Below are 27,500 nucleotides of genomic sequence, written 5' to 3'. Positions count from 1 at the left end.
GAGAGGAGAGGAGAGAAGAGGGGAGGGGAGAGGAGAGGGAAGGGAAGAGAAGAGAAGAGAGGAGAGGAGAGGGGAGGGGAGAGGAGAGAGGAGAGAGGAGAGGAGAGGAGAGGGGAGAGAAGAGAAGAGAGAAGAGGGGAGAGGAGAGGAGAGGAAAGGAAAGGAGAGGGGAGAGAAGAGAAGAGAGGAGAGGGGAGGGGCGAGGAGAGAAGAGGGGAGAGGAGAGGAGAGGAGAGGGGAGAGAAGAGACGAGAATGGGAGATGAGAGGGGAGGGGAGAGGAGAGGAGATAAGAGGGGACGGGAGAGAGGAGAGTAGAAGGGAGAGGGGGAAAGAGGGCAGAGGAGAGGGGAGAGAAGAGGGTAGGGGAGAGGAGAGGACTGGAGGTGAAACCATATAGGGAGCAGATAGAGTGTATAGGTTGTCAGCAGTGTTTCAGACAGCAGGTGCAAAACAGCTGCTCTCACCACTGATCCCACCTGATATGTAACCATGGCACTGTGCATAATCGTGCAGTGCATCATCATTATTTCTCCTTAAGGTGTGCACACACACACACACACACACACACACACACACACACACACACACACACACACACACACACACACACACACACACACACACACACACACACACACACACACACACAGTATCTCTCATGCATGTGCAGAATGATGCACACACAGGGCGAATAAGCATCTATTGGTCTCACTTTCCCCGTAAGGCCAAGGACCAATTGTTGAGCATAAATTGACAGACAGACGAGTGGCCTGGCTGCACTGCACTAAACCTGAGACGTCAGACCTGGAGAATGTATTAGTCAACCTGAGAGAGCGGAGCAGCACATGGTGTGCCTGTGAAGGATGCTACTACCATTTGGGATTTCGTAACACCGCACCAGTTCCCAGACACCAGATATCCCGAGGGAATCGTGCAACACGGGATAAGAATCAAAGATAACAGGTGTAAACCAAGCGCACATGTTTCATCATCATTAAAGGACGGATACACCAATTTTGCTGAGGGATTGGCCCGTTGCTCAACTTATCTGTTGTGTTGTAAGACAGACACCAACATCGTCCATGTGTCCCTGCTAGATCATTTTGTTTGTTTGTTTGTTTGTTTGTTTGTTAGAGCAGTGATTCTCAACTGTTTTCATATCAAGGACCCCTAATTTAGTACACATTAGGACCATGGACCCCCATTTGATGAGATTTTCCCACCCAAATCTGAGAATATTTGTATTGATATTATTATTTTGCCCAGAATTCTTCTAGATTCTCTACTTGTGTTCACGTCTTGTAAATAAAATAACTGTAAAGTTGAACAATTCATCAATTTGCTGGGGACCCCCTGGAGCCCCTCAACGACCCGCTGGTGGCCCCCAGACCCCACGTATAATAGTTCACCCAATAGGACAATCTCTCAAAAACTTTGTGTATTCCTTTAAGCCGTGTTTTTCCTACACACAATACCTTGCTAACAAACAGCCATGATGTTGAAGTAAAGCCAGTGTGATGATGGGAAAACCTTGTAGCCAGTGACTCAGGTGTGGTCACTCACACAGCACTGCTTCCCACAGGAAGGACGGGATTGTGACTAATCATTCACAGTCACTCTAGAGGGTGGGTTTGATAGTGGGACATCACATATTTTTGCAAATACGAACACACACACACACACGCGCACGCGCACGCACACACACACACACACACACACACACGCACACGCACACACACACACACACACACAAATACACACATCAAAGAAGAACCTCGAATGTATTGTAGTGGGGCCGTGCATCATGACTCCTGCAACCTCCCACAGCTATGAGAGCTATGAGTGCCAACAGCCGGGAAGGATTAAAGAGAGAGCGGAGTAGCGTCCAGTAGTTGACTGCTCTGTAATGTCTTGGTAATGCTATGACAGTAAAACCAAGACAGGTGAAATCATCAGCACATGGCAATGGGGCCCTTTGTAGTAGATCCAAAGCCTGGCTGCTGCAAGTACTGGAGTTCACCCATTATCACAAACAACAAATATGATCTACAGACACGTCATGATCACGCCCTGATAAACAACATTGGCTGGAAAAACATACACGGGGTTCCCACATGTTAAACATCAAATTCAAGGACTTTCCAGGCCCAATGCCCACAAATTCAAGGACAAATTCTATAACTCACTATATATCAGATAGATGGTGACTTAACAGACATTTATTTAGATGAAAATCTTCCGTATTATCACTTTTAAGTCAAAACAAAAATATCAAAAGAACTTACATTTCTACTCTTGCACAAATATATATAAATCCAAGCACTTTTAATGACCCATGTCTTCAAGGACCCATGGGAACTCTGCTTAGAAAGCATGAGGGAAAAGTCCCTTTGGAGGAGAAAAGTTGTCAAAAAAGGCGTTGCCTCCTCATGTTTGCCAAGAGTCTGTTCATGCAGAAATGAACGCGGGAAAACACACACTCCAGCACTATTTTCTCTCTCTCTCTTCTCACTTTCACCCTTCCCCTCTCTCTCTCACTCTCACACACACACACACACACACACACACACACATTGAGACTCACCCTTTCTTTATCATCTGCCACGTCACACAGCACGTCATCCAGGTCCAGGATGGCTCCATCTCCAAGTTCCAACCTATGCACCTGGACCCAGTAGCTATGATCCTGTGAAAGAGAGAGAGAGAGAGAGAGAGAGAGAGAGAGAGAGAGAGAGAGAGAGAGAGAGAGAGCATTAGCTCAGTAATGAGACCAATGTTCTTTGCACCATATAGGATTTGCAGTCAGTTAGTTATGGAAGTAAAGCCATAACATATGAGCATTGCCAGGCCAGTGGAATTGATAGCAGCTTGTATCTCCTTAGTCATCAGCTGCTCTATTCACCATGTAATTAATCTATAATGATCCTATAACTGGCAGACACAGCTTTGACATGGTTATGAATTGGCATCATTCTCCTATGAAATGGCACCATGACATAGCTGTTATGACATAGTGTAATCCCCTGGTGGATGACATGCACAAAATATGCATGTGCCTCAGACATTTCCTCATCAATTGGTATGTACGTACACGTAGCAGTGAAAAGGCAAATGAATGATGATGAAATTAAATTAAATCAATTGTGATGTGTGTTTTTTTAAGCCTGCCATAAATCTCTTTGACACAAATGCACAATGCACAAGTAGTATTTTTTTTATAATAAGGATAAGATCTTTTGACGGGAGAAAATATAAAGAAATGCCTTTCTGAAAATATAGTTGTTTATATTGGTGGCTGCTTTTATTTACTACTGATGCTATATAAATGTGAACAATGCAGTGAGTGTGCATGGAATGATGACATCTATTTCGCACCAGCAGACTCAAAAGACAAACTTGTCCCTGTGCAGTATGAAAAGTATGTTATGTCATAATGACACATGTATATTTGTGCTGTGTATTACATGTTGCATATTTTGTTTAATGTACAGTACATACAGGGTACAGATCCCATGGATATTTGCCTCCACCAAGGAGGTTATGTTCTCGGTGTCGTTTGTTTGTCTGTCTGTTAGCAGGATGTGCAAGGGTGTAAGCATGGACCAAGGATGCATTACATTTTGGTGCAGATCCAATCCGACTCACAAAATGTGCATAATGCATAATATCATATTATGATAGCAGACTGGACTATGATTTGGCCTTGGCTGGCAGAGGCCTGCGCTCTCTGAGTGCACTTCTAATTGATATGATTGATGATTGTCTGTCAAATCTGATCACAAGTGAAGTTAACGCCCTTCATTCCCTCCATTGTCGCCTTCCCCCCATTCGTCCACCTCCTCCCTCCATTTCTCCTCACAGTACGGCTTTGCCCAGCTCATAGCTAATGTTGGGGGTCGTTACTCAAAAAAGTAGTATATTATTACACATTACACATTACTTAAAAAAGTAATGGCTTACTTTTCTTAATTACTCCCTGGAGAAAGTAATTTGTTACACTACTCGTTATATTACTTTCGCGTTATTCCGCAACATCGCCTGAGATGTGAATGAAAAGTTGTAGACCGTGCTGCCATTCCCCCCCCCCCCCATCTGCCTTGAACTCCGATGACATTTGTTGCTACAATGGATCAGCCAGAGGGATGACTGCCTCTGATTGGCCTGAACCAACCAACCAATCGTCACTCATCATGCCTAAACCTAACCAATCAAAACTTCTCCACGTCTCTCCAGCCCATCCATTCGAGCAATTAACAGCAGACAAATGTAATGTGATTACAGTTACTTTGTAATGCATTACCCCCAACACTGCTCATAGCCAACAAGCACTGAAGCATGACCCAAGTCAGAGGGGAGGGTAGGGAAACCCACTTGACTTGTCTCCTTCCTCCATCACCATGTTAGGAAAGAATCTCTTCACTCTTTTGTCTCTCTCTCTCTCTCTCTCTCTCTCTCTCTCTCTCTCTCTCTACTTCCCTGCTTTTCCCCTCCAAAACAAGCTGTTTGGGTCTGTGGTCGAATGCCTGCATGCACGGCTCTGTTGTACTGCACTCCACTGCGGTTCACCAGCCAAAATGGCCCGAATCCTGAGGGGAGTGATTGTGTGGTATTTTCCTTCCTTCTGAGGTTATTAGAAGGGAAAATATGGACAGTATATCAGGTATGTTCCCAAAAGACAAGAAGGCAAAAAATGGGAATCAGAGAGAGGATTACGTAGTTTCCATGTTCGTCATTCCATAACAATGAGATGTCCATTAAATAGGAAATGAACCAGTGAGTTTATTTGAAAGAACACAATGTTGCATAGTTGTTCCAGGAAGTCTTAGTTAATACATGGATAATGTGAATTCTCTCATGTATTGAGTTAAAACATTAGAAGTGGGTAACGCTAATTTATGTTTGTTTGACTGGGATGGCGGCCCTCAATGCGGTCTGATCTGTAAGAAAGCAATGCCAAAAATACACAGCGATGCCAATACAAAACCAATTCCAAGCACAGACAAAGACTGAGAGCAACCTCAAGGGATCTGGAAGTGGTTCCAGGCGACAAACTGACCCTTAGCGTGAAACAGTCAGAGGGAAAGCAAATCTCTTCAGATGTTGACACGCTCCACGGCTGTTTGGCACAGTCTTCATCCAGCCTGAGATGTGTTCCTCAGCAGGATTGTTATGAATAGCTTCACCTCAGAGACGCCGTTTAGATTTGACTCGGATTCACGAGAGCGGCGAATCAGTGGAGCTTCAGCCACAGCGAGCCAAAAGCAACGCTCCAAGTATTCTCTGTATAAGGACTCCTTGTTGCAGCATTAGCGGGGAATTCATCACTGACTATGGGATTGGGATGGATTTGGGGTTTTTGGGGTCATCCTTGAATACTTTGGGGTAAATACCAAGGATCGCGTGCACGCACACACACACACACACACACACACACACACACACACACACACACACACACACACACACAAACACTTGCTAGTATCCGGTGGATACTAGCAAGTGTTTCCAATGAGACCCCCTAGTAAGACACAGCTGGTCATGATAGTAAGACACAGCTGGTCATGCTAGTAAGACACAGCTGGTCATGATAGTAAGACACAGCTGGTCATGCTAGTAAGACACAGCTGGTCATGCTAGTAAGACACAGCTGGTCATGCTAGTAAGACACAGCTGGTCATGCTAGTAAGACACAGCATGATAGTAAGACACAGCTGGTCATGCTAGTAAGACACAGCTGGTCATGATAGTAAGACACAGCATGATAGTAAGACACAGCTGGTCATGATAGTAAGACACAGCTGGTCATGATAGTAAGACACAGCTGGTCATGATAGTAAGACACAGCTGGTCATGATAGTAAGACACAGCTGGTCATGATAGTAAGACACAGCTGGTCATGATAGTAAGACACAGCTGGTCATGATAGCCTTGCAGCTCACAGAAACCCCCAAGGGTCAAATCGGCTGTTTAGCCTCCTCCTAGTATCTTTCATCCAAACCAGTTATGTTGAGGATATGAGCAATTATATGAGTCTCATTTAAGACATACGCATAACATTACTTTATTTTCCAGTGGAGTGTGATAATCTCACTCGAGTCGTTCCCATGCAATTCAGCCTGTTTCAAGAAATTCTTCTCGATTTTCGTGATCTGCCTTTTGTCAAGACAGTTGGCAAGTTGCAGTGGAAGCAAGTGATCCTATCTTATTCTTACCCTGTTGAGAGATGTCTTTCACACAAAGATTTGACTAAATATGCAGATTAATATACAGCTCTCTAAAATGGACATTCTTTGAGGAGCAGGACATAATTCCATCAAACATTAGTTCCAAAGTACACATGAGTGAAGGAACATGCACAATTTCATATGACTTAAATTCTCCCTGAGGTTACAGTACGGTTACGGCACACATCCACTGAAGAGACAGAGAGAGAGAAACAGCGCAGCCCTCCTCCAACAAGCGGTCCATTGTAACAGAGCCATTTGTATTAGTCTACTACGGTAACAGCTGGTAAGGAGGACAGGGCAGGAGGTCGGGTTGATGCAGAGTTAGCGTGCTCAACAGTCAACCTCAGCTCAATTTCTCACCATCATCTCTGCTTGCACAAATATTGCTTTTCCTGTAAAAGAACAGTCCGGTTTGTCAAGGACTTGTCTTGTATCCGTATTTAATTCTCTACAGTTCTATGGGTTCTTGAACTTCCATCAGACATACACGTAGGACCTGGAGGAGGAGGACCTGTGTTAAAACCAGGGTAGGAAATTAGCGGGGGCTAAAATGCCCCTAAAAAATTTGCAAAAATTGCCCTTGGAATTGGGATGATGGGGGCTTTTAAATGCTGCCAAAATTAAAGAGTATAATACTTTATGTATTTTAAATGTAGTTATGATTTATTATAACTTAAGTTCGGGAACAAGACCATGCCTCAAGCTCACATTCAACTTCCAGCTTCTACCCTACTACTTATACACGCCTACTATGACCCTCTCTTGCATCCCTCTCATCCCAGCCTCCAAACCCCCTGCTCTTCTCCTTCAGTACAGGAACCAGCCTCCAAACCCCCTGCTCTTCTCCTTCAGTACAGGAACCAGCCTCCAAAGCCCTTGCTCTTCTCCTTCAGTACAGGAACCAGCCTCCAAACCCCTTGCTCTTCTCCTTCAGTACAGGAACCAGCGGGTTAATGGAGTCAAGAAAAGTCCCCATCAGCAAGACAATACCCAGGCAGACCCTGAGTCTCCATTCCCTGGTTCCTCAAGACAGCCATCAGCCCAGACTCATTACCCCCTCGATCATCCCCAGTCTCTAAGCACTATCCATCCCTCCCCTCAACCATCCTTACATCCCATTACCCTCAATCCCTATCATTCATTCATTCATCCCTCGATCCTTTCATCCCTCTTCCCTAAACCCCCTATGCATCAATAAATCATTTCAATATATTTGATTGTGGCGTGGTCTTAGTTAGTGAACGTTATTCTGTATTTGCAAACTGCGACTCGAAAATGGCCCGCCCCGTCCTCCTACTAGCCTTCTCAGTGACCTCTCTAACCTCATTGACAGGCAGCACAAGCTAGCTAGCCAGCTAATTCACTATGGAGACTAGAAACAGATCAAAATTATATAGAAACAGTTGCTGAGTGCTGACTAGAGATGGAACGATATGAAAATTTCATATCACGATTATATTGACCAAAATTATCACGGTTATCAGTATTATCACGCTTTGTTAAAATGTGCTGAAAATGTTCAAAAAGTACTAATGCACTCACAGAAATCATTTCACCAAGTTTTATATTGAAAACTCAGACCCAAAAAGGACTGATACACTCACTGAAATCAATTCTCCAAGGCTGCACGTTTGCATCTGGGAGACTGTTGCCAAGTTTGGTTGATGATGGACAGTATTTACCATGTTTTTCAAAGCACTGTAATCACGGTACCACGGTTTTAATGATAATGAAAATTTGAAACGGTACGGTTATCGTAAGGAATTTTATCATGGTTATCATTAAAACCAGTTATCGTTACATCCCTAATGATGACCCTCTCCCACTCTGATCAAGGGCCTAAAAAAGCTGTCAAAGAGCCAAGTATATTACATAACATACGAGACAATCAACAGTGTTGTTGAGATAGGAAATTAACTGTGATTGTTTATTAACCCTAACCCTTGTTTGTTATTCGTGAAATAATGCATTGCTGTTTGTGCTTTGTGAATGAATGTTTTATTCTGTTTGTGTTTGGTAATTTAATGGGGGGAAAGCTTGCATAAGAGTCATTGATTGGTCTCTCATGCATAGGTGCAACTAAGGTATACCCAACATTTGATAAAATTGCACTGGAAATTATCCAAAATGCACCTGAAACCTAGTTCACAAGGGCAAAAAAAAGCCCTTGGGATTGCATCAGCCATAATGCAAGGCAGTGCTTTGTACTGCAGCCTGACCCTGACCTCTGGGTGGATCAAGCCAAAGAGGTTCCCTAAGGGCTTCAGTAATGGATCATATTACCCTCTGATCCAAGCTTAGCTCTTATCATCATGAGAGGTTTCTCCAGAAATGGGCTTAAAACTCATCTCGGTTTGCAGCACAGTTTAACTAATACTGTGACAATATAGTCTTGTCTTTTCATAGTGGAAGCTTCATATGTATCAGAGAGGAACACACACAACCCACATCAGATTCACTCAGTATGGCCATAAGTCCCTTAGCCTTATTTCTGGGGCTTAGCGTTCCCAGCCCACAAAACACTCCACCGCTATGTCTTCATATTTATGTCCTCAGATTATTTTTGTCCATAATCAATCTTTACGACAGCAGAGACAATGAGCCTGCATCGGCTTACTTGATTTATATAGGGATCAGAACCACAGGAACAAAACATTGTCTGACCAGTACAGCTGTTAAGTATAGCTTGGATTGAGAGTTGACATTCTGGACCACGTGGTTCAAAAACATAAGAGAGTGAGATGTGAGAGCAACAAAGTACTTGAGAACCTTTTCACTTTTGCACTTTTCAGAGGGTGACAAGCAATTGGATTTTCAAGTGGATAACAATGGACCCCCCCCCCCCCACCCCCACCCCGCCGCCCCAATGTTTGTCACTTGAGTCAAGAGCTCATTGCAGGACAGAGTTACAGAACATGTATTTCACAGCAGAGCAGAAATGTAAGCCGTGGGAGCAGCTCGAAGCTTCTTCATAACACTGCAAGAATGCGTGTTGGGTTTCATTGGAGTGGAGCGAGCGTGTAGTGCTACTGTAGCAAACCGAGCAGCACCAAAGCATCCAAACTGAGCCAACGCATCGCAGATATATGATTACACATCCGCTGTGGCTCAACATGCAACAAAGGCAACACGTTTCATGTATAATAAGGAGGCATCTAGAAAAAAACATCTGGTGGGATAGTGGCTCAGGATGCATGTCACTTTGTTGTTTCACCCTTCCTCTTCTCGCTGTGTAATATAGCATAATTGCCACTTGCCAGAAAGGTCATGGGAACATTTCAAACAGTCTAAATATCGAAATACCGGTAGTCTATATCAGGGCGTCCCGCGCGCGTACCACTAAGGCTTAGTCCAGGGATACTCAACTTGCTTTGCCGGGGGCCACTTTCGTGAAATGATAGAAGGCCAGGGGCCAGTTAATAAACAATCAATATACATTTTTCTGTAGCGGATTGTAGGTTTTTGGGGTGTCAGCCGGAGTTTAGTGTGACAATGTTGTGCACACCGGATAGTTAGTTAGGTTATGTACATACATAAGTGCCTGGGTAGCGAGCAGACGGCGGTATTTGACAATTTAGCAGCTAAATCATAGATTATTGAAAGATATTCCATATTCCAGACTGAAATGCTATAAGTATTGGGCAGGAGTATTGGCCAGAATGACATGAACATTTGGACACTTATTCAGTGGGTATCTTGCATGTTGCGTTCAGGTGCACTGTAAAAAATAATAATTGTTTTTGCAATTCCATCGCGGGCCACATGCGGCCCGCGGGCCGCCAGTTGAGTATCACTGGCTTAGTCCTTTGTGTGGCCGGCCCAGGTTCGAATCCACCCCGTGGTCCTTTGCCACATGTCATCCCCTCTCTCTCCCCACCTTTCCTGTCAACCCACTGTCCCATACAATGAAGGCAAAAATGCACATTATATCAGCTTTCCAGGTTAAAAGGTGTTTGCAGAGCTAGATTTTCGATATAACATCCAGTGGAAGAGCAGATAAGCAAGACTCTCCTGTTGTTCCTTTTGCCCCAGTAGCCTGTTTAGTTACGTCTGGCCTTCATTCATTCATTCATTCATTCACTCACCCAGTGAGCGACACAGCGCCATCGTCGCCGCCGCCCTGCTCTGATCAGGTATCGGCTTATCTGATCCTTGGTTAGAATGTGAGGGGGAAACACAGAGGTGGTTGTTCTCTCTCTCTCCCTCTCGCACACACACACAGACGCACACACACTTGCGACATAAGCCCAGACAATAGCTCTCTTCACCCCATTATCTGGCTCTTTGTACAGGTTTGCGGATTGCCTGTTCCTGTGGAAGACCACACAAAAAGACTGGTGCCCTGGAGGAAGCCGGGGGAGGGAGAGATCAGAGCGAGTGTGTGAAAGAGAGAGAGAGAACATGTGCCTGCGTCTCTTTTACGATCGTCGCATGACCTCTCACAAGTGCTGCTTTTCCCAGGAGTGCAGTAGATCAGTGGCTAGATGGGCATCTCAGATGTCCGTCAGCACGCAGGACCTCGTGGCGCAACGGTAGCGCGTCTGACTCCAGATCAGAAGGTTGCGTGTTCAAATCACGTCGGGGTCAATGCTTTTCAGAAAACTACCGCTGCCATGCGTTCACTATATCAGCAGTTTGAATTAGTCACATGAGATCAAACTTCTTGAAGATACCATTGACTGACGTACAAATCAACGGAGAAAAATAGATGCACAGATAACACATGCTGACCTGACACTTGTCATTAGTCAGTGCATTAGTTAGCTTAGAACAATGTGGAGATGATCCGTGAAAGAAAGAGAAGCAAGGTAGGTGATTTGGCAACGCCGCAAGCAGCGAGGGTTCACACTTCACAGGCCAGAGACAGCATGGGTGGAATGTGATCTTGTGGAGATGGCATCAACACGGTCTGCTCTGTCACATGAGTGAAGTGGGAGTGATGTGATAGGCATGATGCAGTTTGCACAGCGAGTCACACAGTGAAGGACAATACGGTGTTGATAACCATGTCTCTCTTAAAAGACATGGTGTGAGTGTAATTAAGTCTGTGCTCTTACAGCTCAGGGAGTTCCCCAAGCCCCGGTGGCCGGTGATTTCTCCGCCTACTGGCCTCTGGCCTACCGGTTACTTTATAGATAAAAAAAATAAGAAAAAAAATAAAAAATTACAGTGGACCTGAACGCAACATACAAGATACCCGCTGAATAAAAGTGTCCAAATGTTCATGTCCACTTTTGTTATAACATTTCAGTCTGGAATAGGGAATATCTTTCAATAATCTTTATGACTAAAAGGCTAAAAGTAATCTCATGTGTAAGAAATGACTGTTCTACATTGAAGGAAAAATGTAAATAATTAACTTGTTGGTTTTGGATTTATTTAATTTCAAGAGTGCATTTTTGTTCGTGTGACCCTCAACACAGGCTTTGAGAATCCCGGGCCACTTACTGATACTTATGCTTAAATTAACCCACTCGTATTCTGGTTTATTTCAAGAAAAACATTTTGGCTAGTGGAAATTCTAATTGGCTGGTAACTTCTAGCAGCCATATTGGCAGGTGGTAAAAAAAGTTAATTTCAAGCCCTGCAGGGAGAGCAAGTGGTGACATAGGAGTGTGAGAAAAGGATAAAATATTGGTGTTTAAGACTGAATAATGACATCACAACTGTTAATTTAAAATTAGTTATTCCTCTAAACCTGACTTCAAATGCCCCAAATTCTTCCACGCCGGCACCGTTCGGCCCCCAACCCTCAGTAAAATCTGGCCCTCTGGTAGCGAGGGCATTTTTTTCTCTTAACAAACGTGAATAACTTTTATGCTTTTTGAAGCGTTTTCTAAAAATTGCGTTTAAAAAAACGCATTTAGGTTCCAAAAGTCATAAGAGTTATTCACGTTTGTGGAGATGATCATGCTGAACACAAATTTGCATTCCCATAAACTTTTGTTAACCACATACCTTGTTTTATGCTTTTAAGTGAAATCAACATTCACTTTTTTGCTTTAGAACCGTTCTCTATTATATTAGTAATACTGTATCAGCAGTAAATGTTTTCTCCACTAGAGAAAAACCAGCCTCCTTCGAGCCGGATTTGAACCAGCGACCTAAGGATCTCTGCATTGAGCCGCTACAGTCCTCCGCTCTACCAACTGAGCTATCGAAGGGCTGTGAAGCAACATGACACGACTCCAATATGGCTGAAAGCATCAAATATCTGAAAGTACAAACAGAAACACAGGAGAGAAACTAGACTTCAAACCACCCAGATTCAGTTAGAAATGACAAAAGTACTGAGAGCTGAACACACAGAGGCTTTTAAAAACATCTCTCTCTCTCTGCTCTCCACCACAGACATGAGTTGAGTCTCGCAACACAGCTGTTTGAGGGGGAGAAGGGGGGTCAACACAGCTGTTTGAGGGGGAGAAGGGGGGTCAACACAGCTGTTTGAGGGGGAGGGCCGTCACGGTTTGGCCGCAGTTGGTGAGGCGTCACCGCAGCCCGCTTGGAGGCGGGTCGGGCTCGCTTTGGCCCGACTCTGGAGCTGGTCCGTCTTGGGCGTGACTCAGCACAACTCAGACTAGTGCTGCACGATTTGGGGAAAAGGTGCCATTTGCGATTACTGTGGACAATATTGCGATTTGCGGAGGTGGGAGAAATCTCCCGCTAGTGTTGATGTCCAGTGTGATGGCAGAGAAACGTGTATTTTGTTTATTTGCTGCATCGCGTGTAACATTAGTTAGACGAGGCACGCGCACAACCGCACACACACACACACACATACACACATACACACACACATTTTTTAAATATAATCGCGCCCTTTTGCGGTTATGTAATCACACGTGCTGGCATCGCAATTGTGATTGCGATTCGATTAATAGTGCAGCACTATCTCAGACACTCGGTGCATTTAAATGTAATGGAAACGCAAATCAGCAAGGCATGGCTTGACTCGGTGTGGCCACGAGTGCCAATGGAAAGCCACAATTTGTACAACTCTGATTCTAATCCTAAACCGTCCATCAATTTTTAACCAATTAACTCATACAGCCCAAAACACACCAGCACGCGTGCTGCAGCGATAGTTTCAGCGTCTGGTCTGTTTTTCAGTTTTCACGCGAACTGCGAGCAGTACGCAAGCAGCCAGGCATGAAGTCTTCTTCTTCTTCTTCTGTGGTGTTTTATGGCAGTTGGCATCCTTTATGTTGCATTATTACCTCATTCTGGATTTAACCATCCACTGTTTCCCTACATTCTGTCAATCCTCCTCCAGGCATGAAGTCAAGTTGTGACCGGTGCGGGGGAAAACAGAGTGAGGCGTGGAGCAAATGAGAGTGCTTCTGGAGTGAATGGCATGGCTCGTGCTCGAGCCTTCCGTGATGCGCTGCTTCTGAGATGCTTTTGGTGTGAACCAAGCGTGACATAAAAAGCAACTTGACAGACAGTTGCTTACACAGAGAAAAGATAGTCTCCTTCGAGCCGGATTTGAACCAGCGACCTAAGGATCTCTGCTTTTTTCTGCCTTCAGACAGCCACTACAGTCCTCCGCTCTACCAACTGAGCTATCGAAGGGACAACTTTCTGTATTGTGTCCTCAAATTTGTGTCTTTTCAATTTCTATCAGACATTAATGTTAGATATCAGCACTCAGGCTTGTCCTAACATAATAGGCACATACACAGTTATGCAGGCAACACAAAATCAATGGTGTCAACATGAACATGACTACCAAAACAAAACCCACAAGTCAAGTTAAACTTGAGTTGTGGTACTTGTCAGACTGTTTGACAAGTACTTTACAGAAAAGATCACAGCACAGTCACCAGACTTTTACTGACCTACCACCAGGCTGTGAACTGTGACCTCTGGGAGTGCAAGCCATGAATTACTTTGTCCAACTCAGTAGTTCACCTTTCAACCTCCACTATTAAAATGTGTTGCTCTACAGCGCAATAAGGTATGTGATTTATAGGGTGTGTGAAAGTGTGTGTATATCCTCCCCTGCGAGCCATAAACACGAGTGTCACCGTCTTTTGCACGCACGCACACACACACACACCCCTACGCTAACTCCTTATCTTTGCAAGAGGTTTACCACAGCTATCAGGAGAAAGTAAGTAAAGTAAAACAAATACACAAACAGGGCTACTGCAAGGTCTAATGGTGTGAATGGGGAAATCTGATCTGTGATTTCTTACCTGTGTTTTATATTATACCTCAGAGATCAAGAAAAATGCACCTTCGCCAGATATTGGCCAGCCTTTTCTCTTACTCCTTGAAACACTTGAGAGGATAAGAAGAACACTAGCTGAAGAATGTGCGCTTGCTAAAGACAGACAAAAGCCTCAAATAGGCTAAGACTTATTATGTTTGCATAGCTAAGATTACTAATTGATTCACCAGAATGGTGTCAGAGTGACTGCTGCAGTATTGTGTGTTGTGTGACTTCTTAATGGGTCGCAGAAATTTCATTTAAAAAAAATAAACACCGAAAATGAAGGATTCCAGCAGCGCTGATAAGGGTTTTCCAAATTTCCATATGGAGCTGACACTGCAAAAGAGACAATTACAAGTTGTTTATAAAAGCTGCAATCAGCCCTAATCGACCTAACCACCAAGTGTGACGTCATTGTATCTCGGGTGGGACAAACTCTTCTCTATGGAAGACAATAGTTAATTTACCAGCTTAGTTTAGTTCACTAAAATAAACATTCCTCAGGGCACAGGATATGCTTCAAAGTTGGAAATCATTAGTATTCACCTTTAAGCAGGATTCCGCTCTTCTACTTGAGTCCCATACTCTCTGGGGTGAGTGTGGGTAAGTGTGCATGTGACAGTGAGTGTGATAGCAGCGAGTTGAGGAACTATAATGAGGAAGTTCTTATCTTTAGCCTGGTATTCCTCAGAGACAGAGTCACCTCCAGGGTCCCTCCATTATTGATGTCCCTGCCTGCCCTACAGAGCACAACACTGAGAGAAACTCAACACCTCGCTACACGCATACAAGCAGTACTGCACCTCCTGCATACAGTACATACTTACAGTAAGCAGACATACAATGCACATGCAAGATCGTGATATAATATTTATAATACCCTGTAGGGCTGGGTATCTGTAGGGTGTCAGTTAGCTTGTGAGCTACCGGTAGCTCGCGGGCCATCAATAGTACCTCGCAAAAAAAATATATATATTTACTTATTTATGTGTAACCGCTTGTTAAGTTAATAAGAGGAATCAGCGGAACGTCACGACACCGCAAATCCCCCGGAAGCGCAGCAGTTACAGTATATGGGTTGTGCCAAACAAACATTCATATCTCAAAAACTATACATGACATCGCTTATATTTTGACATAGGTGAGAGCAGAAGTAGCTCAAGAGTTTGATGTATAATATGCATGTCATGTTAAAGTTGTGTGAACTGTTGCAGTTTTTAAAATGTAAACAACATAGCCGGGGCTAGAGTGAGACATTCAAGGTGGCTCCATAGGGTCTTATTGCCGTTTACCCCGTTTGTAAGTCTAATAATAATAATAATAATAATAAATTCAATTTTAAAAGCGCCTTTCTCAGACTCAAGGACACTGTACAATAAGAACAAAACACACTAAAAGAGACATAATAGGCAGAAAAAGGAGAAAGAAAAAGGGGCTAAAAGGGAGCAGTAGAGCTATGCTGAGCCCAGGCTATGCTCAGGGAAAGCGAGACGAAAAAGATGGGTTTTGAGTTGTCTTTTGAAAATGGTTATAGAACCGGAGTCGCGGATGGGAAGTGGGAGGGAGTTCCAGAGTTTAGGTGCAGCAGCAGAAAAAGCTCTGTCACCAATGGTGGATCTATTTGTGCGGGGGATGGTGAGAAGTCCAGTGTCGGAGGAACGGAGACTACATAGAGGGGTGTATGGGTGGAGGAGGTCAGATAGGTATGAGGGGGCCAGACCATGCAGGGATTTATAAGTGAGGAGGAGAATTTTGAATGTGATACGGTGTTTTATGGGAAGCCAGTGGAGTTGCTGCAGGGTGGGGGTGATGTGGTTCCAGGGTTTGGTCCGTGTGAGGATCCTGGCAGCGGAGTTCTGCACATACTGCAGCCGGGCAAGGGTCTTGGCGGGGACCCCGAACAACACTCCGTTGCAGTAGTCCAGGCGTGTGGTGACAAAGGCGTGAATCAGGGTTTCGGCGGAGGTGTCAGAGAGAGAGGGACGGAGGCGTGAGATGTTTTTGAGGTGGAAGAATGCAGATTTAGTGACAGATTTTATGTGAGATTGGAAGGAGAGGGTTGGGTCAAGCAGGACCCCCAGGTTGCGGACTTCTGAGGAGGGGCAGATGGAGCAGCCGTCAATGGAGAGGATGAGGTTGCTGACTTTGTGCAGTGTGGACTTGGGTGCAATTACTATGAGTTCCGTTTTATTGCTGTTTAGTTTGAGGAAGTTAGTGGTCATCCAGTTTTTAATTTCACGGAGGCAGGTGATGAGGGAGTGGGGGGGCTGGGGGGCAGAAGGTTTGGTGTGGATGTATAGCTGGGTGTCATCGGCGTAGCAGTGGTAGCTGAGTCCATGTTTCCTGATGATGTGGCTGAGGGGAAGGAGGTAGGTGGTGAAGAGGAATGGACCGAGGACGGAGCCCTGAGGGACACCTTGTCTGACTGGGGCTGAAGCAGATCGGCACCCGCCGAGGGACACGTAGTGGAGCCTGTCGGCTAGATATGACCGAAACCAGGCCAGAGGGGTTCCAGTAATGCCCAGAGTGTGTTCGAGGCGGTCGAGGAGGATAGAGTGGGAAATGGTGTCAAAGGCTGCTGAGAGGTCGAGGAGGACAAGGATGGTGATGTTACCAGCGTCGTTAGCCAGGAGTAGGTCGTTTATGACCCGGATTAAAGCTGTCTCTGTGCTGTGTTTAGGCCGGAAACCGGATTGTAGTGGATCAGACAGGTTGTGGAGTGACATGTAAGATTGAAGCTGAGAGGCGACGGCTCGTTCTAGAGTCTTACTGAGGAAGGGGAGGTTGGAAATGGGCCGGTAGTTATTGAGGTTGTCGGGGTCCAGGCCCTGTTTTTTCAAAACTGGTGTGACTGCAGCAATTTTGAGGGCAGGGGGAACGGAGCCGGTAGTGAGGGAGGAGTTGACAATTGCAGTGATTAGGGGGCAGAGGGCGGGTAGGCAGGACTTGACCAGGGAGGTGGGCATCGGGTCCAGGGCACAGGTGGACGCTTTGGCGCCGGAGATGAGCTTGGTGATGGTGGCTGCATCAAGGGGGATAAAGGCGGGGAATGAGCAATGGAGTGGGGGGGAGGGACAGGTAGGGACAGAGGATGGCTGGGGGGTGGGGGAGGAGGCAGGAAGGGTTGGGGTAGTAGCAGGGTCAGTTTTGGGGGAGGACAATGAATTTGGCGGTAGGAGCTGTTTGTAGATTGTGTCGATCTTGCGTTGGAAGAAGGCAACAAATCTGTCACAGAGATCAGAGGAAGATGAGGAATGGGAGGCACTGACGGGGGGTTGGAGCAGTCGGTTTATGGTGGAAAAGAGAGCTTTGGGGTTTCCTTCGCCGTTGGCAATGAGGTGTGAGTAGTGGTCGGTTTTTGTTTGGCAGAGGGCAGCTCGGTAGGTGGTGAGGTGGTCCTTGTAGGCCTCAAAGTGTGCCATGAGACCTGTCCTCCTCGACAGTCTCTCGAGTTGGCGACCTTTTGCCTTCATGGACCGGAGCTGGGGTGTGTACCAGGGGGCAGTGTGGGTGAAGGAGACCGTACGGGTTTTGAGGGGAGCAAGATGGTCGAGGGTGGATGAGAGGATTTGATTGTAGGAGGACACCATTTCAGCGGTGGAGTGGATAAGGGGGTCAGGGGTGGTGTGTCGGCTGAGCGAGTGAAGGAGGTCCATGGTGCAGATGTTTTTTGTCTTTCTGTACGAGATGGGACGTTGAGTGCGGACAGAGGTAGTGGGGAGAGGAACAGAGAAGAGGACAGCGAGGTGATCGGCAACATGGAGGTTTAGGCCGGAGAGATTTTGGGGGGTGATGGATGGAGTAGAGCAAACAAGGTCTAGAGTGTGGCCTTTATTGTGTGTAGGGAAGTGAACGTGCTGTGTGATGTTGAGGCAGTCGAGCAGAGAGAGAAACTCATTTGATGGTGCGTTTTCAGTCTAGGCCCTGTTAGAGAGAATGAGAAGTAAGACACAAATACTCCTTTGTGAAAGCAGACAGAATAAAAAAACAAAACAAAACAACTTGAATTTGTCACTTTCGTTCAGAGCTCATATGCAGATATCAAACTAGAACGACCGCAACGTGGACTTATGCCGGACTTATTGCCTCAAATGGCGATTTGGACTGAAGAATGAACTAATGGCGGAGGCATAAGTCCGCGTTGCGGTCGTTCTAGTTTTCTCTTGATGTCGGCTGAATGCAGACTCTTCCTGCAGGGATGTAGTAGTGCCCTCTACGGGATTATTTTGAGAACTGCATTAGTAACCCTCCAATTGAATTTGACTAATTTATGGGGGTAAATAAATTTGCATAAACTAAATCCTACTCATACATAGCTATCAGATAGTGCTAATTAACATCATAATAATGCTATCATTTAAAAAAAAAATGCTCTTAGAAAAATATCGTCCCACAATATATCGCGATATCAAAACGTGACAATATGTATAGTTGAGATGAAATCTCATATCGCAAGAAAAGAAGCTGAACATGGTGGCACTGATCTGCATCTGATTGCATGCTCGCTCTCCTTTTCATTGCTTTGTTTGAAGAGACGAGGGACGTTAACAGACACGGAGGATGAAAATGGTGAAATTACTCATATTAGCATGGAGGATGCCCCCTCAACTTACAAATCAATCGCAAAAAAATATTGTTAAAATATTGTATCGTATCGTTATCGTGAACCCAATATTGTGTATCGTATCGTATCGTTTCGTGAACTGAGTGTATCGTAACACCCCTAGTAGATCTCATCCTAAAAAAGGTTGTGGACCTCTGCTTTAAGGTATCGGCCAAAATAAACCAGTACCAAGTATCGAAACTTCTCCAGTCAAACAATTACATTCAATCTTTTTGTACACAGATCTAGAAAAAAATTGGCTACTATTTGTATGGTTGTGCTCGCAGCCAATCATCGCAAGCGTTCTTCGATTTAATGCGATGTGTGCTTGGCCCACTCGTGCAGCAGGTCCAACCCATACAGTCTGTGGTGGTGTCGTGAAGTCAAGCACAGCAGTGTATGTGACAGAGTGGACAGTTTCTGTGGTGGTGTCGTGAAGTCAAGCACAGCAGTGTATGTGACAGAGTGGACAGTTTCTGTGGTGGTGTCGTGAAGTCAAGCACAGCAGTGTATGTGACAGAGTGGACAGTTTCTGTGGTGGTGTCGTGAAGTCAAGCACAGCAGTGTATGTGACAGAGTTGACAGTTTCTGTGGTGGTGTCGTGAAGTCAAGCACAGCAATGTATGTGACAGAGTTGACAGTTTCTGTGGTGGTGTCGTGAAGTCAAGCGCAGCAGTGTATGTGACAGAGTTGACAGTTTCTGTGGTGGTGTCGTGAAGTCAAGCGCAGCAGTGTATGTGACAGAGTTGACAGTTTCTGTGGTGGTGTCGTGAAGTCAAGCGCAGCAGTGTATGTGACAGAGTGGACAGTTTCTGTGGTGGTGTCGTGAAGTCAAGCACACCAATGTATGTGACAGAGTTGACAGTTTCTGTGGTGGTGTCGTGAAGTCAAGCGCAGCAGTGTATGTGACAGAGTTGACAGTTTCTGTGGTGGTGTCGTGAAGTCAAGCGCAGCAGTGTATGTTACAGAGTGGACAGTTTCTGTGGTGGTGTCGTGAAGTCAAGCACAGCAATGTATGTGACAGAGTTGACAGTTTCTGTGGTGGTGTCGTGAAGTCAAGCGCAGCAGTGTATGTGACAGAGTGGACAGTTTCTGTGGTGGTGTCGGTGGAAAGGAGGGCTGTGGTAAATCAGCCTTTGAACCCCAGAGGAAGAGAGAGAATTTCGACTTAAATGCTTCTTAATTAAATCAATCAAGACAAAAAAGACTAGCTAAATACCACACTCCCACAGCAGAACACAAAACGATGTGTTTCTTGGAGTGTTGAGTTTACCAAAAGCCTCCAGTGCCAAAAGTTCACACTAATATGTCTTCTGACACTGAGGCTACTGCATTCCCGGAGTGACAGGTTCCTCAAAGTTAGATTTATGACTTTTTAATGTGTTCTTGATGCCCATTCATAGAAAGCCGAAGGCCAATGTCACCCAAAAAAGATACCTGAAGAGTACAAAAGTAGCAGTAGCAGAGTATCCGCCCGCACAACCAGAAATATGCTTTACTAGAAAATAAGCAAAAAGGGCAAAACTTTTAAGACTTCTGAAAGTGTATTTGATGCTATGAAGACCTTTCAAGGCCTTATAAGGTCCTTACACATCAAGAGCGATGCGAATATACGGCACGAAATTGCGATGCGAGTTTTGAGCCACCGGTCAATCACAGCCACAGATGTGTACACGTTGGAAGCGAATTTCTGAAAAATCGACCGTGGTTCGAAAAAATAAACACCGCAATAACGCTCAGCGAAACTTCGCCGTTGGTATGCACGGTTGCATTGACTGATAAAGGTTCGGAAAATATTATTGACGTGCGAATTAATCGCACGAAAAAACGCTCCCGATGTGTAAGGACCTTTAGAAAGGTAATTAGGTTTAACACATTTTCACACATTGTAAGCACCTGCCGACACCCTCACTGGGACATTACCCAAACTTGCATCAAAGTTTACAACATCGTTTCTGAGAAAAATGCATGTACTACAGTAACTCCACCCTGACAGAGAGCGGGAGAGAGAGAGAGAAGGTGAAGGAGAAGGAGTGACTCCAGGTTGTGTGTTCACATCATATTGGTGTCAAAGCTTCATGAATACACACGAACCCGCCCTCTGGCCTGTATTTAAATGGAGACACAACAGTCACAGTGATGAACTGATAAACTTAACGTCAATCTTAACAAGACATTTAAAAAAATCTTGAAAACAAGAGAACCCCCGCATACTGTCTGGCTTAAGCTTAATTTATACTTATTATAAAGTGTCGCTCAGCACATGGTCGCAGACGAAAAATAAAGTGTCGCTCATGTTGCTGCATTTATGCTTCTCTCCGCGGCGCAACGGTCACGTGACGCTAGAGACAGAGGGAGGCAGAGAACTAGTGCAGTGCAGACAGGCAAGAGAGGGAACGCTGTCAGTGAACCCACGTCGGAGGCAAGATGTAACTGCAGCCGCATATAACGACACACAACCACACAATCACCTCCTCTCTCTCTGGGAAGTTGGTCACGGTGTTCTTTGTGATTTTCACGAAGTCATACATCAAGGACATGCTGATAAAAATACCGGAGACACGCTCATTAATTTCATTTCAGCGAAAACTAAAACAAGGAAGTCGCGCGTGCCCGTCTATATAGCCAATCAGACTTGCGCGACATTATGTGACGTAGTCAGCGACACTAGACATTTCACCAGGTAGCAGACGCTGCTCGCAGACACTTGAAAGTGTCGACTCAAGTCCTCATTTCTGTCGGCGACCGTTTCAAAAGTGTCGGCAGACAAAGCATAAATTGGGCTTTAGGCTACTGCTGAAAAACAAATGAAGATTACTTTTGGTCTGTCCGACCTGTGAAGTGAAACTTCTGCCAAGGTAGGTGAGATAATGACCAGCTGAGACAGCACGTGGCTGGTATTGTTTTCACCTTGTGAGTCAACGACGTGTGTGTCATCATCATGGCAAAATGTGGTGAGACACCTAATTGTAGCAGGAACTACCAGAGAAGCTGTTTTGAGTACTTTGCCCGGTGTTTATACTGTCTGTCTATCTGTCTGTCTGTCTGTCTGTCTGTCTGTCTGTCTGTCTGTCAGCCTGCCTGTCTGTCTGTCTGTCTGTCTGTCTGTCTGTCTGTCTGTCTGTCTGTCTGTCTGTCAGCCTGCCTGTCTGTCTGTCTGTCTGTCTGTCTGTCTGTCAGCCTGCCTGCCTGCCTGTCTGTCTGCCTGCCTGCCTGTCTGTCTGTCTGTCTGTCAGCCTGCCTGTCTGTCTGTCTGTCTGTCTGTCTGTCAGCCTGCCTGTCTGTCTGTCTGCCTGTCTGTCTGTCTGTCTGTCTGTCTGTCTGTCTGTCTGTCTGTCTGTCTGCCTGCCTGCCTGCCTGCCTGTCTGTCTGTCTGTCTGTCTGCCTGCCTGCCTGTCTGTCTGTCTGTCTGTCTGTCTGTCTGTCAGCCTGCCTGCCTGTCTGTCTGTCTGTCTGTCTGTCAGCCTGCCTGTCTGTCTGTCTGTGTGTCTGTCTGTCTGTCTGTCTGTCTGTCTGTCAGCCTGCCTGTCTGTCTGTCTGTCTGTCTGTCTGTCTGTCTGTCTGTCTGCCTGTCTGTCTGTCTGCCTGCCTGCCTGCCTGTCTGTCTGTCTGCCTGCCTGCCTGTCTGTCTGCCTGTCTGTCTGTCTGTCAGCCTGCCTGTCTGTCTGTCTGTCTGTCTGTCAGCCTGCCTGCCTGTCTGCCTGCCTTTCTGTCTGTCTGTCTGTCTGTCTGTCTGTCAGGCTGCCTGCCTGTCTGCCTGCCTGCCTGTCTGTCTGTCAGCCTGCCTGCCTGTCTGTCTGTCTGTCTGTCTGTCAGCCTGCCTGTCTGTCTGTCTGTCTGTCAGCCTGCCTGTCTGTCTGTCTGTCTGTCTGTCTGTCTGTCTGTCAGCCTGCCTGCCTGCCTGCCTGTCTGTCTGTCTGTCTGTCTGTGTGTGTGTCTGTCTGTCTGTCTGTCTGTCTGTCTGTCTGTCTGTCTGTCAGCCTGCCTGCCTGCCTGCCTGTCTGTCTGCCTGCCTGTCTGCCTGCCTGTCTGTCTGCCTGCCTGTCTGTCTGTCTGCCTGCCTGCCTGCCTGCCTGTCTGTCTGTATGTCTGCCTGTCTGCCTGTCTGCCTGTCTGTCTGTCAGCCTGCCTGCCTGTCTGCCTGTCTGTCTGTCAGCCTGCCTGCCTGTCTGCCTGTCTGTCTGTCAGCCTGCCTGCCTGTCTGCCTGTCTGTCTGTCTGCCTGCCTGTCTCTCTGTCTGTCTGTCTGTCTGTCTGTCTGTCAGCCTGCCTGCCTGTCTGCCTGTCTGTCTGTCTGTCTGTCTGTCTCTCTGTCTGTCTGTCTGCCTGTCAGATTTTGTCAAAGTGATAGCATCACAACCGTGCAATGCAGTCGCAAAACTTTACAAGTGTGCCGTTCTCATCACAATGAAGGCTGAGTTCAAACATGGTGGGCCAGAAGTAGGAGAGTAGGAAGCGGGGAAGAGGCCACTGGCCTCCCCACTTTACGCCGCGGTCCACATTTGTTTAAAGTGGCGAGGGTCACGGCTGCTGTGATAACCATGGAATATCTGGAAAAGAGGCAGACCAAGGCAAATCACTCTACGAAGTATCATGAAAACACTTCATTCAAATATATTCTTGAAACAAGTTGATCAGGGGTTTGCTAGTGGCTCACCTGGTGCATATCATCAAGGCTTCCTACAGGCTACAGCCGCCCCAGGTTACAATCCAACCTGTGGTCTTTGGCTGTCTGTCATCCCGTCTCCCTCTCTCCCTACCTTTCCTGTCTGTAAAAGTGTCCTATCTAAAGGCAAAGTCATTCCACGCATCTATTGTTTATCTGAGCAATACTTTAAAGGGAAGAGAACTGAATTAAACTCATTCCAAATTGGTTGGTGTGTGTATTTAGACGGTTGCTCCATTCAGTTTGAAGCGAAACACACAATAAATGCTATCTGCACCTTGGCAGTGACTTCAGAGTTGGCTGGCGTGGCAACCCAAACTCAGCCTGATCAACCACAGTCTGAACAAACTTAAAAATCATAATTCCTTCTTCATCCTTTACTGTCATCATTACTTTATTACACACCAAAACAACATGTCAGTTACAACATATCAGTTAACGGCACAAGTGACAAACTGTACGGATTGTTCAGTTCAGTCATTTTGACAGACTTAAATCAGTCCTGAAACGATTCACTATGGTCAGACAGCCTGAAAGAACACAAATTAGTTGAAAGAAATGATCTTCCCACTGCTCATTTGGAATGGAAACAAATTCAACTATTATTTCCGCTTGATTTAAGAAGCCTACGATTTAAAAAGGGATGAAATTACTTAAAGGAACACTCCGCCCATTTTCAACCAGCTTTGTATCATTAGAACATCAGTAGTATATCAGAAAACTGTAAACGGTTTTGAAGTCTGTCATTTAATTTGACAGTTATTGAGTGTTAAAGTGTGGACCAGTGACATCACTGGTCCACACTAACTCAAATTAATAACTCATTAACTCAAATCAACTCTCAATAACTGTCAAACTATTCATCATTCATCTAGTTTGTCAGTTTACAGTTTTCAGTTTTTACTGAAAACTGTTTTTACAGTTTTTACAGTTTTCTGATATACTACTGATGCTCTAATGATACAAAGCTGGTTGAAAATGGGCGGAGTGTTCCTTTAAGATGGATATGTTTGCAGTGCAGGCACACAGAAGAGAGTAGAAAGAGACATACAGGACATACTCCGTATGTATGTGCATTTTGGCCTCCCCATCCTGTGCACTATAGCTGAGCAGCAGCACAACTGGTGCCAGGTAGGTCAGTGATGGATCAATCTGGTAATACAATCCAGCCTGTGAAGTGCCAAGCCAAATCCTACAGCCCCTTGACATGGAGACCCTCCAAATATCTGCCATACTCACACACGCACGCACGCACGCACGCACGCACGCACGCACGCACACACACACACACACACACACACACACACACACACACACACAGTGCCAGGAAGGGGACTACAGTCAATTTATTGGAGTCACATAGCTGGAGGGGTGACAGGGAGAGAGCCATAGAAAACATCCTATGTCACAATAAGTCAAAGGCACGGCCATACTTTACACGCACATCTAATTAGCTTTCTGCGTTGGGATAAGTTGTGTGTGGACAAACTTGATTCACATCTGTGGACAGCTGTGTGATCTGCTTGGGTAAGGGATTTGTAGTTTCTCCAGAACTACAAGTGCACATATCATCACCCCTCCTGATAAGTCCAACGTGGAGAGCTAAGCATTTGGTCTGGATAAAAAAAGGTCTCAATAGGCGCTTTCACACCGGCCTTGAAAGCCGCAAAATGCACGGAAAATAGGATCCGCGCCTCCGATGTGAAAGTCGTGAACGCGCGTTGGTGGGTAATTGTTGTACGCCTTTTGTCCCGCGAGCCGACCTAGTCACAGCGCCGGGTTAGCAGGTAACCCGCCTCCACTTGAAAGCGTCGGAGCAGCAAGCCGGAACAGTGCGAATGCTTCATAAAAAAAATACAGGGGAAATCACCTCATGCAGCAAGAAAGACAGTGAAAGTAAAAAAAAGTAGCCTATACAATCATGCGCCAGGAGGAATGCTCCGTGCCTGTAAGTAGGTTAGGCTTTATGCTCAAACGATGTTGACATTAGTAGGTAAAATTAATGGATATAATAATAATACTCGGGGCCAATTATAGCTGGGCAGAGGTGGGCAATGCCCACCCAGACATGAGTCTTGCCCACCCAATCAAAAGTTAGGAAAATATCTTTATTTTCACCCCCAGCCAAAGGAAAAATGTCACAGAAAATACCAGTAGAGATTCTAGCTTCTTATTGGGTGGGCACTGAGCATTGCATTGATTTACAGGACAGTAGGCAGACAGGAACGGTGGTGAGATAGAGGGGATGACATGTGGCAAAGGACCTCGGGTCGGATTCGAACCCGCGTCAGCCGCATGAAGGACTGAGCCTCCATGATACGTGTGCTACCAGGTGAGCCACCAGGATGCACTCTGAAAGCCACACTTGAGTAAAAGTACGGGATATCTCCAGAAAATGACATTGGTAGAAGTTAAAGTCACCTATTAGAGAATACGTATAGAACTTTTGGGGGCTACTTTTACCCCCACTATTTAAGAAATGGGGACATTTACAAAATGTTGGGGGCACTTTTAAAAATAGTAATTACCGGTAGTGCATAAATTTGCTAAAGCGTAGTGTGAACAACAGTGCTGTTTGTGTGAGTGTGTTGTGTTCTTCGTCATCTTCTTCTGGCAAACAGCTTGCAGGTGCTGAGTGTATGTTAGAGATGGAAATGGAAATTAAATGAATTGAATGAAAATAAAATGTAAAAACCTGGGGCAAGAATCCTCAATCGTGGTTTTTACAGGCATTCTGAGATTTCAGAATGCCAGAAAAGTACAACTATGGTAAATGCTGTTAATTTAAAAAAAATGGGAGGGGCAAGCAAAAGACATGTGTGGGCTTGAGTGGAAGTCTTCATTATGGTGCATTACCGCTACCAACTGGAACGGAGTGGCTACCAAATTTCTTCCACACACAGTGGTGTAATGTAACAAAGTATTATTACTTTACATTACACCACTGTGTGTGTATTTTTTGGGAGTATCTGTACTTTACTTGAGTATTTCTGTAAATTTCACTTTTAATACATTTACTAAATAAAATGTATACTTTTACTCCAATACATTTCCCCTGAGCGTGTGTGTGTGTGTGTGGGTGTGTGTGTGTGTGTGTGTGTGTGTGTGTGTGTGTGTGCCCTCCCAGACGTCTACCGCTCCGTGGCTCAGCATGAGAAGGAGCTGCTGCTGTGATGAAGGTCTCACAGGCGAATTAAAATGAACATTATCACATGAGGATCTCATCGAGTAGATAATGATACATCATTAAAGCCAATTAACCTTCAGACGGGATGTGCCGATGATTAAGGACATGGACACAGAGTCACAGACTCATAGGAGCCCATAAAACAACTGTTCACTGCTGTAGGACAGCATCCGCAAAGTCTAAAATCCCTTGGTTGCTCATGTTTTAATGATGTCATTGGTGTTATGTAAAGTAAGTTCACTTGTTACAGTCAACTGCCAGGCAAGGTGAACTATTAGACAACTCAAAGTCTGTGCTAACTGAAAGCTACGTTTTATTAGTGTGTTGACTAGCAATCCATCTAGACCGCTAGGCTAGGTAGCTTCTTTAGGCACCTAGCCATCTTTATCTCGTTCTTAGACAGCTGGTCATTAGTATAAGGGGTGGGGGGGGGGGGGCTTTACACACACACACACACACACACACACGCACACACACACACACACACACACACACACGCACACACACACACACACACACACGCGCGCACACACACACACACACACACACACACACACACACACACACACACACACACACACACACACACACACACACACAC

General features: G+C 45.5%; 1 protein-coding gene across 4 annotated transcripts in view; it reads right to left on the bottom strand.

Annotated features, from left to right (window-relative positions):
* LOC310772487 (partitioning defective 3 homolog) overlaps window positions 1-27,500 on the bottom strand; it is a 660,426-nt gene that overhangs the window by 577,763 nt on the left and 55,163 nt on the right. For all 4 annotated transcript variants that reach the window (XM_083632305.1, XM_083632307.1, XM_083632306.1 and 1 more), the window contains exon 2: window positions 2,587-2,688. In XM_083632305.1, the coding sequence (XP_083488431.1) occupies window positions 2,587-2,688 (102 nt within the window). The remainder of the gene's footprint in view (window positions 1-2,586; window positions 2,689-27,500) is intronic.

The sequence above is a fragment of the Poromitra crassiceps genome (genome assembly GCF_964638095.1).
Source record: "Poromitra crassiceps genome assembly, chromosome: 2".
NCBI classification, from domain to species: Eukaryota; Metazoa; Chordata; class Actinopteri; order Beryciformes; family Melamphaidae; genus Poromitra; species Poromitra crassiceps.
The sequence above is the reverse complement of the archived record's forward strand: the minus strand, read 5'-3'. Positions and strand labels throughout refer to the sequence as shown.